This window comes from Tachypleus tridentatus, chromosome 7, assembly GCF_004210375.1.
Source record: "Tachypleus tridentatus isolate NWPU-2018 chromosome 7, ASM421037v1, whole genome shotgun sequence".
NCBI lineage: Eukaryota > Metazoa > Arthropoda > Merostomata > Xiphosura > Limulidae > Tachypleus > Tachypleus tridentatus.
Genome location: NC_134831.1, coordinates 137,843,440 through 137,857,103, shown reverse-complemented (window position 1 = coordinate 137,857,103; position 13,664 = coordinate 137,843,440). Strand labels below are relative to the sequence as shown.

General features: G+C 33.4%; 1 protein-coding gene across 2 annotated transcripts in view; it reads left to right on the top strand.

Annotated features, from left to right (window-relative positions):
- The window catches only part of LOC143256700 (synaptotagmin-12-like), a 53,195-nt gene extending 39,883 nt beyond the window's left edge, over positions 1-13,312 (top strand). Inside the window, exons 4-9 of one of the 2 annotated variants that reach the window (XM_076514257.1) lie at positions 3,190-3,325; positions 5,297-5,426; positions 7,151-7,360; positions 8,616-8,736; positions 11,746-11,879; positions 13,083-13,312. In XM_076514257.1, coding sequence (XP_076370372.1) covers positions 3,190-3,325; positions 5,297-5,426; positions 7,151-7,360; positions 8,616-8,736; positions 11,746-11,879; positions 13,083-13,253 — 902 coding nt within the window. In that variant the 3' untranslated portion in view covers positions 13,254-13,312. Of the gene's footprint in view, positions 1-3,189; positions 3,326-5,296; positions 5,427-7,150; positions 7,361-8,615; positions 8,737-11,745; positions 11,880-13,079 lie in introns of both variants that reach the window. The other variant, XM_076514256.1, reaches the window with a different exon arrangement.
- Positions 13,313-13,664: the final 352 nt, after the last annotated feature.

Here is a 13,664-nt window from a genome sequence, read left to right as displayed (position 1 = left end):
TTGTTAGCCCACTGCACTGAGCCGTCCCTAATTTAGTAGTGTAAGACTGACTAGAGGGAAGGCAGCTAGTCATCACCACCCACCGCCAACTCTTGGGCTACTCTTGTACCAACGAATAGTGGGATTTACCGTAACATTATAACGCCCCCAAGGCTGGGAGGGCGAGCATATATGGCGCGACGCGGGCGCGAACCCGCGACCCTCGGATTACGAGTCGCACGCCTTACGCGCTTGGCCAACATATATATATACTGTTTATTAAAACAAATGTAAAAATCATTTATTTAGATTAATATGTTTTGTCTGTTTTCTGGCTGGTAAAGAGAATTCAATAAACACACACGTTAATTGAGGTAAATTACTTTAGGCTTTTATGTTATGGCCATTGGTAACGCTTTGAAATAAAATAATTTTATTCCTTTATCCAAATATGTCCAGATAATTAAAATCTCACAAGTTTGACTTTTGGGATATGTCAAATAGAGCCAGGTTGAGCTCTTAAACTGTATTCAACACTATTTATGTCGGAATTCTTCATAAGACGACATTTTAAAAACTATTCTATAGCTTGTATAAGTAGTCACTCTTATAAGTGAATTGCTATAAGTTGTAATAAGAGCTAATGTAAGTTGTAATAAGATTGTGATCAAAGTTAAAGTGTTTTTAGCTTCTGGAAAAAATAATTATATCTTCAAAATATTAGATTAAGCCTAACAAGTATCATAACATCTTCCAGAATATTTTTTACAGCCTCGAAAAATTTACTTTTTATTATTATTTTTACTACAAAGAGAAGTTACGTTCAATTAAATTCTTCGCTTGTGATTAATCGAAATGATGGTTTTCAACAGGTGGTTTTCAACAAATTTCAACAGGTGGTTAAACTACAGTTCTTATCTGCAAAAAACACATTATATTTAAATTATAACGAAGAGAGTAAATGAAACTGCAATATGAAACGTTTGTCAAAAAGTTATAAAAGTTACTAGATATACTATAGTTATATTTCTACTTTAATTTACTTTTAGTAATGTGGATTATTTATTTCTAAACAGTTAATATGACATAACGCATTATTCTAAAGCAATAAACAATTCAACTTTTCAGATATCTAATACCGAGTTACCAAATCTGTTAGGCCCGGCGTGGCCAGGTGGTTAGGGCACTCGATTTGCAATCCGAGGGTCGCGGATTCGAATTCTCGTCAAACCATATATGCTCGCCCTGTCAGCCGTGAAGGCGTTATAATGTGACGGTCAATCTCACTATCAGCTGGTAAACGAGTAGTAGCCCAATAGTTGGCGGTGGGTTATGATGACTAGCTGCCTTCCCTCTAGTCTTACACTACTAAATTAGGGACGGATAGCGCAGATAGCCTTCGCGTAGCTTCGCGCAAAATTCAAAACAAACTATAAGGAAGACAGCTAGCCATCACCATCCACCGCCAACTCTTGGGCTTCTCTTTTACATTATAACACCTCCACGACTGAAAAGGGCGGGCATATTTGGTGTAAGGCGGTTTCAAACTCGCGATCCTCTGATTACAAATCGTGTGCCCTAACAACCTGGCCATACGGGCCGTTTAAAAGTGAGAGAGTAAAATATGACACAATGTTATCTACTATCAAAATGGTGTCTACTCTAACAATTATCTAATGGAAACCATTAAGAAAGCGAAACCATGCAAAAAACAATGCTAATATAATGGTCCCTTCCTTATTTTTTTGTTATTAAATCTCTAATTATCTCATTAAATGCTAATTGCATATTATACTTTATGGTAGGTAAAATTGACATATTTAATTGATTAGGTATTTGTTTCTTTGAAATAAAAACCGATAGTCTGTAAACATAAAACACAACACGTGGAAATGTGCCCTATTTCAGAATTTTTTTTCACTCTCCATCTTCGTAAAAATCCAAAAACAAAACATCAGTAACAGTTTTCAGTTACCATAACAAAATTTACGTCACTCGTACCAGCCATCTCTTGGATACACATTCACATGCATTTACACACAGTTAATCATTTACATAGTAAAAAAAAATGTAAGAACATACATGTTTAAACATGGCTTATTATCCAAAAGTACAAGAAAATACACATTAATTAAAACACTACGTTCGTTTTTCAAGCTAATGTGATATTATTACAATGGTCTTTAGCCAAATAACCTTGTTTAACCTTTAAATTACCAATGAGTCTAACACACATATATATTTTAGCGTATCATTATATTCAAAGAAAGATAACCATATTAATTCCATAAAATCATTCATTTTTTATGTTAAGTGCATAGAAAATTCAAGTAGTAATTAGAGGGATTAATTCATTTGTGATTGTATTTTCTTGTTTAAATTCTTTTGTATGACTCATGTTACTAAGATTCCTGGACCATCGAGCCGTTTGGTGCATAAATAGTTGAGATAAAATATTTTTAAAAATTATCAATCCAAAGGGTTAATTGAATTCCGCCAAAAATCATGTGCACTTTCTTGAATACGAACCACGTGCACATTAATTATACAAGTCGCACGTAAAGGTAAACTATTACTTAAAAATATCTAATTTTTCACGACATTGCTTCCCTTCAAAAGACAAAATGGTGCTGATTGTATTTTTACTGGGTTTTCTTAATACTTTTTGCTATTGTGAACTGTAAAACGGAAACATCTAATTTCATATTGAATAACAATTTCCGTATTGGACTGTCTGAAAACTGTGTGTTCGAACTTTACTGCTTCTAATCTATTCAACTAAAGGTACTGTATTCAGAAAAAGTACGAAAATAATGTCTTCCCCGTTCAAAATCCCGATAAAACATAAAGTTCCATCATCTAATTGTTCTTGTCATATATCCTTTTTCCTTCTGACCTCATTTAAGCTGACTTGTATGAATATTTAATCCTTGGATGGTCGTTATATGAGTTTTTCTACTTAATGTAAACTTAGTTTACTTACATACCTTATACAAAATCTAGTTTGAGAAAAGAAACTATTTTACAGTTGTAAGAAAACTTTTAGTTTATTTCATGAACCAGATTTCACACATCTTAGCTGATACCAACATAGTATAGTTAAAACGGTTGATATAAAAGTGAGTTTCTTTCTTTTAATAACAAGATGTACACAAGAAAAGCGTTTCTGCTTTTTAGTAGAGTAATTTTTTCTCTCCTTTTTTTCTCAAGTTTTGAATGATTCAACTATCAACCTACAGAGGGCGTTATCTTGTGATAGTGTAAGTTCTGATACCTCTATTGTACTGGATACTCTAGAAACGGCACAAAGCAACGGAGAGCTACAGATAGGGTTAGAATACGACAGGTAATGATTTTCTCAAATTCAAAAATGCAAAGTTTAATTGTTATTTTATTTCTGCAAGCATTATTATGATTTCTTAAATATAATCGAAGTAACTCGAATTCTTATTACATGAATAAAATGTTTTCACGTGTAGCAGTAAAGAAGAACAAGAGAATTTTTTACTGATGTATGGAAGTAAAAATGTTTTAAATTAATCAGTAGGACCATTATCCCTTAATTCTATGGATATCAAATTTCATTCTAGCCTTATGAATGATTATTAGAACTTGCATCAATGGATATGCAAATATAAATCTCTTAAAAGATAATACAAAGATCATAGATTAACCTGTTGAGTGCCGTAGACGAGATAACTCGTCCAAGCCGATCGGTAACACAGTGCCACGGACGAGGTAATTCGTTCTCAATAATACCTAACTTCAACGCTAGATGTCAGGACCATACACGCATTTGACCTACTTACATATTGTTTCACTTTCGATCCAAAATGACGTCACGAAAAAGGTTACACAATGAAGAAGCATTAGAGTTATATTTTGAACTTGGTTCGGAGTTGCCGTAGCAGCTGAAATACTTCGCAGTCAACTGGTTAAAAATGACTTTAAAATGTCAGATGCTCTCTCTCTCTCTCTATATATATATATATATATACATATATATATATAAATCAGGTGTCAGGAATAACTATAAATGTCACCTGAGTTTTATTTTAATATTATGACAACAGAAAAGTTGTTAGTTGTACAGAGTTTAGTAACTTTGCTTATGCACCAGATTTATAATTCTTAATGTGCCATATTAAAGAAAGGTTCTTAGGTAACACTAGTTAGGTGATATGCCATTTCGTATTCCAAGAGCAATTCAACACAAGTTGCCTTTTACTAACGAGTATCATAACTCATGCATAACAATATTTGATAACAGACAGACAGACACATATAAACGTGTAAAATTTATTTTTACTTACTCTTTCAATCAACTGTTCAACGAGAATTATGGTTATCGTTGTTTTTTATTACGCACTAAGGAACACGAAGAGCTATCTGTGCTCTACCAACCACCGGTATCGAAACTTCGTTTCTACTAGTACAAATCCGCAGACTTACCACTGTGTCATTGGTATTAGTCAATATTAATTATAAGTTTATTATTCTAGTCCAAATATGTTTGCTTTTTAATTTCGCGCAAAGCTGCACAAGGGATATCTATCGTCCCTAATTTAGCAGTGTAAAACTAGAGGGAAGGCAGCTAGTCTTCACCACCCACCGCCAACTCTTGGGCTACTCTTTTATCAACGAATAATGGGATTGACCGAAACATTATAACGACCCTACAGCTGAAAGGTCGAGCATGTTTGGTGTGACGGGGATTCGAATCAGCGATCCTCAAATTTCAAGACGAGCACCCTAACCACCTGAACATGTCAGGCCATTATTGTCATCAAAGTTTAAATAATTTCGTGTGAGATGTATGTATTAACACACACAAGAAATCTTTCCTAACTATATGTTATTTTACTATAAAGAATAAGTTTCTGCCTTTTGTTTAATTATATTTCAAAGAAAATGGTAATTTAATTAGGTTAATAAACTGACTATGAAATGATATATTAATGAGCAATCAGATTTAATCTCAATCTTAAAATTGCGCTGTTTTATTCAAAAGACTAATAAAGAGCTGTGTAGATGTATATATATATATATATATACCATGGTGGGACAGAAGTAAGTCTATGGATTTACATCGCTAAATTTGGGGTTTAATTCTTCGCGGTGAACACAGCAAGTAGTTAAATGTGGCTTTGTTCTTTAGCAAGTAGGATCCTCTTCCGAACGCTCTACAACTGTAATTGTGTTAAATTTATTTATATTACACTGTTAGCTATGCCGTAGAAGTGAAATGGCAGTGATCATGAATCTTGTATTTGTTGAACTTTAATTGTATTTTAAATTTGTCACGTTTGTGTTTTAGTGAAACAGAAGACCTTATCGTCATAGTTAACCAAGCACGTGATCTGGTAGGTCCAGAACCCAACACCACAGTGGACAGTTACGTGCGTGTGTTTCTTTTACCGGACAAAACGACCAACATGCAAACAAGAGTAAGGACCACTATTTACTTAAACAGATAAATCTATGCCATATTTTAGCAACACATTATTAAACTATAAACTTGATTAACAAAAGTCAATCAGAAAATTTATTGATGTATTTTTTAAACAGTATTTTGACCTTTATTAATCATGTTTATAGCATAACCAATAAATTGACGAAAATATATTGATCTGATAAAGTTCAGTCTATTTTAGAACTTAGTAACTAGATTAACTAGATTTATTGAATAAACAATATATATGATATTTTTGGCCCGGTATGGCTTGGTGTGTTAAGGCGTTCGACTAGTAATCTGAGGGTCGCGGGCTCGAATCCCTGCCGCACCCTTTCAGCTGTGGGGCGTTATAATGTACGGTCAATGTTATAATGCACTCACTATTCGTTGGTATAAGAGTAGCCCAAGAGTTGGCAGTGGGTAGTGATGACTAGTTGTCTTCCCTCTAGTCTTACACTGCTAAATTAGGGATGGCTAGCGCAGATAACCCTCATGTAGCTTTGCGTGAAATTTAAATACAAAAGAAGCATGATATTTTTATTAGTAATTGTTGGTGTACTTGTATAAACAGGAATAATTACATTTACCAAAGAATATATTTTGATCTAAAGATAAACAGCAGGCAACAAAAATTACGGTAAATAACATCTTTTAATGTTCTCCATTCGCTGTTACCACTTTAAACATAAATAAATGAAGAAAATAAAACGAGCGTCAAAAGCGTTAGCTTTCACAGTTAAATAAATACAAACATCAAAGTAAATAAAACTGAAACAGTCTTTTTATGATACCAACAGTATTAAAAGATATTTAATTCAACCTAAGTGAAATTACTATTAGAAAATTAAAAAACGTATCAAATAAAAATAACATCTTGTTGGAAATCGAGATCTGTTCAGCTTATAGCTAGACTTTTTAAAGCCAGCTGGGTAAACTGTATAGTTAGCAGTTGTAATTCATGTGTGTATAATTCAGTTACTTATTCATTAGTTTTGTTCGGTTGTGGAACATTTCAATCCGATTTTCAATTTTTAGCGACGCAACTCTCAGACCATTTTTGGTTAAGCTGAAACACACCAATTTGAGTGTCATCTTCTTCCCTCCTGTGGGATAAGATCTTTATTAATATTGTTTGTTATCTTTTTGAATTTCGCGCAAAGCTACACGAGGGCTATTTGCGCTAGCCGTCCCTAATTTAGCAGTGTAAGACTAGAAGGAAGACAGCTAGTCATCACCACCTACCGTCAACTCTTGGGCTAGTCTTTTACCAATGAATAGTGGGATTGACCGTCACGTCATAACGCCCCTAAGGATGAAAAGGCGAGCATGTTTGGTGCGACCGGGATTCGAACCCGCGACCCTAAGATTACGCTTTATTAATATTATCTCTAGTATTCGTGACTAAACTTTGCAGATTCTCTGGTGTCTTGTTTGTTTCTCCTTGTACTAAATTTATTTATTTGTTTGTAATACTACATGTCTTTTATGCTTTCCTTACGTTCACTTTAATATTTTCCTGAAGATCGAAACTTTCAAGAGATTAGTTTGTGCGAGATTCCAAAAACAAATAAGCTTTCGAGAAACATGTTTTCGACTAGCTTGGTAATGTTACTCTTTGTCATTAAATTAAATATTTACTGCGTTATACATATTAATCCGGATATGTATCAAAATTATCTTCTTTGGATAAATAATTTGTTTTCATTATTAATATAGGTTCAAAGACGTACTAACGATCCTGTGTTTAAAGAAAGGTTTCTCTTTGGTGTCGACAGTCGAGACCTTAGTCAAAGATTGGTACTTTGCTATATTTTCACATCAGATAAATATACAAATATTTTAATAGGAGAAACAGAAATCAAGATGACAGACGTGGATTTTAAGAAGCCTTATCTAGTATGGTTACCCATTATGGACTCAAATAAGGTGAGCTCTATGTTAAAACTCTCTTCTCTATTTATCAACTTCATTTATGAAAATACAATCACAAAAGATGTGTAATGACACAAATTCAGCACAGTAATTTAATCTTCACATGCAGGAATGACTTGCAGAAGTGAAACCAGAAACTGAACGAGGTTTTATCCCAAGTCTCTACTTACTGGGAATGTGTAGGAGTGAACTAAGCTGGGATTAATTGTGATTTGATATATAGCTAAACACTAAAACTTCCCATTCAAGATGTAACAGTTTAGTTATTAGTCACACCACATGTCCAGAAATCAGAAGAAGGGAATTTACAGCTCTCTCAATTTTACTACATAATTATTTAGTAAACTTCACAAAGTTACTTAGGAAATAATGCCGCTTCTAGTATTTACAAAATACCGTGAGATAATCTTACGTCATGTTTGCTAATAGAGTATCACGTATGATCATACTTACGAACCTTTCCACCGATTGTGACTTCTATATTCTCTCTGAACTAATTAGGTTCTTATTTTACGAACAAAGAAATAGCTAGTAAAGAGTGAATTAATCGAGCTTATATGAATACTCGCAAATAAAGAGGGTTTTAGCCTCATTTAATGTTTCTGTGTGTTTCTTAGTCTTTAACAGTTTTGAAAATAAATAACTGCATACGTTATTAAGTATTTCCTTTTGTTGTATTAGATACAAATGGGATTTAAGCTTTAACACTGTTTTAAGACGGTGCTATAGACTCTAGAAATAAATTTTGTAATTCCAAATTAATATTTACGCGTGTATCGATAATATCTTAGTAACAACTAATGTAGACAATATTTTCTGCCCGGTCGACTGTGAATTTTTTCATAAATAAATATTCTAATTATTCGTAATTATGACAGCGTCAATAGATTAAAAACAACATCACTGTACGACGTTACTGTGTCACACGATGAATTATTTAAAAAGGTCTATATTTTTGGTGATAAAAACGGTACTAAAATTGTGGCGTTGAAGTAACACGAAATTACTGTCATATAGTGTGAAATTAAATATTTAACGGATTATATGCTTTGAATTTATTAGAGAAGCATTTACAAAACATTTAGGAAATTTACTCGAAATCCTTGAATTAGTGTTAAGACGAGTACTTAAACTACGACATCACATTAGATGGTACGTTGTATGTACTTTCAAATATCATCTGGAGTATTGAACAAATGTTATTATTTAAAGAAACGAGATTATGTTTCACTTTTTCATTTTTAATCAGAAAGAAACGGATCTTGGTGACATCATGTTTTCATTAAGTTACCTCCCAACAGCAGAGAGGCTTACTGTCGTGATAGTCAAGGCTAGGAACCTTAAAGTTTCAAATAGTCAAGAGACCACATGTAAGTAACCGGAAGTAAAACTGTCGTGGTAGTCAAGACTAGGAACCTTAAAGCCTCATATTGTGAAAACATCGCAAATAAGTAACCGGAAGTAAGTTGTCATTGTAGTCAAAACTAGGAACCTAAAAACTTCAAGCAGTCAGGAGAACGCAAGTAAGTAACCGGAAGTACAACTATCGTGGTAATCAACACTAGGAACCTTAAACCTCAAGTAGTCAAGAGACCACGTGTAAGTAACCGGAAGTACAAAAACCTTACTTCCTATTTTATGATACATAACCGCTTGTAGCTGTCAAGTGCATTTATAGTAAGCGTAGGATACTTAAGAGTGAAATGAGATACAGCTAAGGAAAACCAACTCCGAAAGCACTGCTTTCAATGAATTGTGCGTGAATGCAGTGTTGGCTAGATGTTATACTTTAAATTATATTTATCGGAGTTTCCCTGTTGGATACTCACAGAAATATTTTCAAGGGTGGCAAAGCACATATATAGGAATCAGCTATCACATTGTAAGACAATTGACTCAAATAATATGTGTTGTGTCTGCTTAATCGCAAACACAAATTTACAGTTTTAACAAAAATCAGTAAAAATATTTAGTTTAACTACAATGTTAAGTGTTCATCATTATGTGCATTTTTTTGTGAAATATAAAGAGGCAAATGTCCCCTCTTGCCCCTTCTTGCGAGCGCCCATGATTCTGTAGAAGAAATAGCATTAAGTTGAATTATCTTAAAATGAATTACATTTTTTTTGTTTCTTTGGGTGATTCTTAAGCGCAAATCCACATAGTGAGCTTTGTTGTGCCAATTACGGCTATCGAAATCTGTTTTCAGCATTATAAGCCTTCACACTTCCCGCTGACCCACTTGAGAGGGGATTTTCATAAGAATGGTAATTGTGTTATTTAACAAGAGACATCCAAATAGCATGTGGCCAATTCATCCAGAAATCCGTGGTGTTTTAAGTTTTAAGAATATTTTTATAATTTTTGTAGTTGAAAACTACTTTTATGCGTTCATTTAAATAATACAGCAAAATGTGTTTTTAAACCTAATTTTAATAAAGTATTGGTGCTTTATCTTAAGTTTTTATTTCATTTTCTCTTATTGTGCCTCCCAGTGGAACAGAGGTATGCCTGCCGACTTACACTGCCAGAAACAGTGTTTCAAAACACGTAGTGGGCAAAACACAGATAAACAAACAATAGCTCTTCCGTTATATTTGAAACAAATTATGCATAGTCCTTGTTAAGCATTAAGTTTTATTTCAATTTCAATATGATTTCCCAGAATTCTTGTAATAATCATAGGATAATAACCAGGGTGTTGTCATATATTATGTTTAGGGTGTTCAACTTACAATTTGAGGCTGGTGGGTTCGAATCTCCCAAGCATGATATCCCTGTCAACCGTGTAAGAGTTAATATGTAACGATCAATTTCACTATTTGTTGGTAAAAGAACAGCCCACGAGTTAGCGAAAGGTAGTGTTAATTAGCTGCCTTCTCTCCAGTCTATCACTGTCAAATTAACTACATCCAACGCAGATAGACTTTCTGTAGCTTTGCGCAAAATTCAAACCAAACCAACTTCAAACCTTGATGAAACTAAAACATCTTTGGGGACATCTAATCTATTATACCTCAAATATTTTTGAACTAATCCTCTAAATGTAACGAATCATATCAGAAAATAAAAATAGCTCGTAATAGATTAAACACTAGAGCATCAGATGTCTTTTCATGAGCTTGAACTTTGATAATATTTTAACATACTGATGTACAACTATTTCAAATGAAAATAAAATAAACAAACTTTCTTTTGCCCTTATTTCATGCTATCAAACTATTATACTGTGCTTCAGGTTTAGAACTATCGTATCTTTTTTACTCTCAACTGGTCAGATAGCACTCGTGTAGCGTGAAATTCAAAATCAACCACTATTACGTTCAGGGAATATATCAGATAATGATATATGATTTCTCTAGTTTTTCATAGAGAAAAATGTGTAATTAGAAAAGAACAGGAAAATAAATTAAGAATTAATTTAAAGTAAATATTACGATACAACCGGAATAGACGTATTATAGGAAATTACCACAGAATGAAATTAATATATAATGGTATTTTGTATAATATATAATGGTACTTGAGAGTTAGGGATAATAAACAGGAACAATTCCTAGCGGTGAGACGGGATTGGCATGGCCAGGTAGTTAAGGCACTCGACTCCTACTCCGAGGGTTGCGGGTTTGAATCCCCGTTATACCAAACATACTTACACTTTCAGCCATGGGGGCGTTATAATGTGACGGTCTGTTTAATATCACAAAGTCTTGTAGGAATGTGGGATGATTTATTTCTATATTAAGAATATTTTTACATCTTATAATTTCAAATAAAGAGTGGATGTTTGGAGCTTTACGCTGTAGAATTGTAGGCAGACCAATTATGCTTTAAGGTTATATCTAAATATTAAGGGTCACTGCAACCTCTCAAGCGACTAACAACAGTAGGAGTTGAGTCATTGTTGGTTCAAGAGCTCAACTCTCAACCCTTACGGGTTCGAATCCTGTTTCACCAAACATGCTTGCCCTTATAGCCGTGGAGGCGTTAAAATGTAACGATCAATTCCACAATTTGTTGGTAAAAGAGTAGCCCAACAGTTGGCGGTGGGTTGTGATGACTAACTGCCTTCCCTCTAGACTTATACTGCAAAATTAGGGACGGCTAGCGCATATAGTTCTCGTGTAACTTTGCGCGAAATTCAAACCAGAATCACAGTTATAAAAGTTATTTTATGTTTTTCTTATTTTATGTTTATTTAAAATTTCGTTGTACTACATTATGTTTATAAACGTTAAACACTTCAAAGTAAAGAGCAGAAAACATTAAATCGGACAAATATTAAAAGCGAAACAACAAATCGGTAATTTCACCTGTACCGCCTTTTTTGTTTACCTGTAATCTTTGATGCAATGTCCTTCTTATTTCCCTTCATATAGCCCCCTTTGTTAAGGTGTACCTCCTTCAGAATGGGAAGAAAATCAGAAAGAAAAAGACCTCTGTGAAAAAAGACGACCCAAATCCAATCTTTAATGAGGCCATGATCTTCTCCGTTCAGAGTAATGTTCTGCAGGTAAACTAAAATCCATTTCTGTTGATGTAGATTTGCGTTGTAACTTGAAATGTATTTAGATAACCACATTACCTAAGACTAAAGTACGACAAACATTTTTACTCTAAAAGGAGATAAACATAATGTTCGTTTTGAGTAAAAAACAGTTGGTATTTAACAGTTACTCTTTGTTGTAAATTGTAAATCTACATTTCTGTTTCTCTTCCAAAGGGAAGTAATCAGAAAAAAAATCTTAAAAAAGACCACAGAGACATTTTAAGGAAAAAAAAACGCTTCAAGTAAAGGCTTTCATCAGATTAAAACTTAAATTTGTAAAAGAAAAGAGAAAGAAAGATAGGAACACGTTTGGTAGAGAAATACAAAACCAGTCGTCGTGAGTGAAGCACTGATAAGACACGCTTGCTAGTTAAGATATTACCAGTAATAATACAAGTTAACAGCCATAGGTAAAACTGTATGAATAAAATCTGACGTAAGTGAGTCATGTGATTTACAAGATACAATGGGCGTGACACTCTGGCAGAGGTTTGCATTACTGACCGGGTTTGAATCTGTGCGATATCACAATATATTACCAGCACTTTGAACTTTAGGTATCTTGTAAGACTGACTGCAAGCCTTTGCCATGGGTTTTATTGACTAGTTGTCACCATGGGCGATGGGTGAGGGTATGCTGCTAATTTTCTGTCATCCCTATTAAAACTATGGACGGTAGAAGAAAGCTTTAGCAGTTTTGCCATAAGTACAAGAAAGAAACATAAGACACAAAAATAATTTTAGAGCGATGAAAATTACGAAAAATTAATAAAAATGAACGCACGTCGTAGTATAGCTTAATAACGTTATTTTTATTCCTGTATCTAAAAGTACACTAACCCTATTTTACCGCGTAAGTTAAAAGCTTTTTATTTTGGTAATTGTAAAGTTTGTTAACTATAGGTAATATGATAGTTATTTTCATGAGAGTTTTGCAGAAGATAAAAAATAATCCTGTGCTCACGCCTAATTTTCGTTAATTATTGATAATTTCTTATCCTAAGAAAACTAATTATAACTAATTTTAGGTAATAAATTGACAAAACGCTTATAATGTTATATATCAATATATATATTAAGAAATAGTCCTTGTACTTGTATGTACTGAGATGTATTAATATATTTCGTTAATTAGAGCGACTAATGCTTGTTTTTTAACTTCAGCAGAATATTCAACTAAGGATAACCATCGCAGATTATCAAAGTGATGGTAAAACGCCCTCTTTAGGCCATGTTTTTGTTGGCTCTCAGTGTCGAGGAAAGTCTTTGTCCCACTGGAATCAGATGATGTCTTCCCTCCGAAAACCCATCGCCATGTGGCATCCGTTGCGAAAATAATACTTATTATAAGAAAATGTAAAGAACATGGTCGTTTACTCATAGATTTTAATAAGTGATTACTTGTGAAGTGTTGTTTTATCATTATAATAATTACATATCCAATATTAAATCCTGCCCTATCATTTTCGTTAAAACTCACGTGAACGTTCTTGCACATGGACGCATTAAATAACATAAAATTACACATAATTTAAAAAAACGAGAACTAAATCAAATGTTGCTTTATTGTCATGTAGTATTTTCTTTATAAATAATAAATATAAAAGAGAGAGCATAACAATGTGTTACTCAAGTGCAAAGAAAGATTAGTTCAAATAAGACACTAAATTTATTATATTAAATGTCTGAAGTATACAATAAAACTAGGTATACTTTGGTTAGGTACTCGAAAGTGTTCTGTTTCAAGAG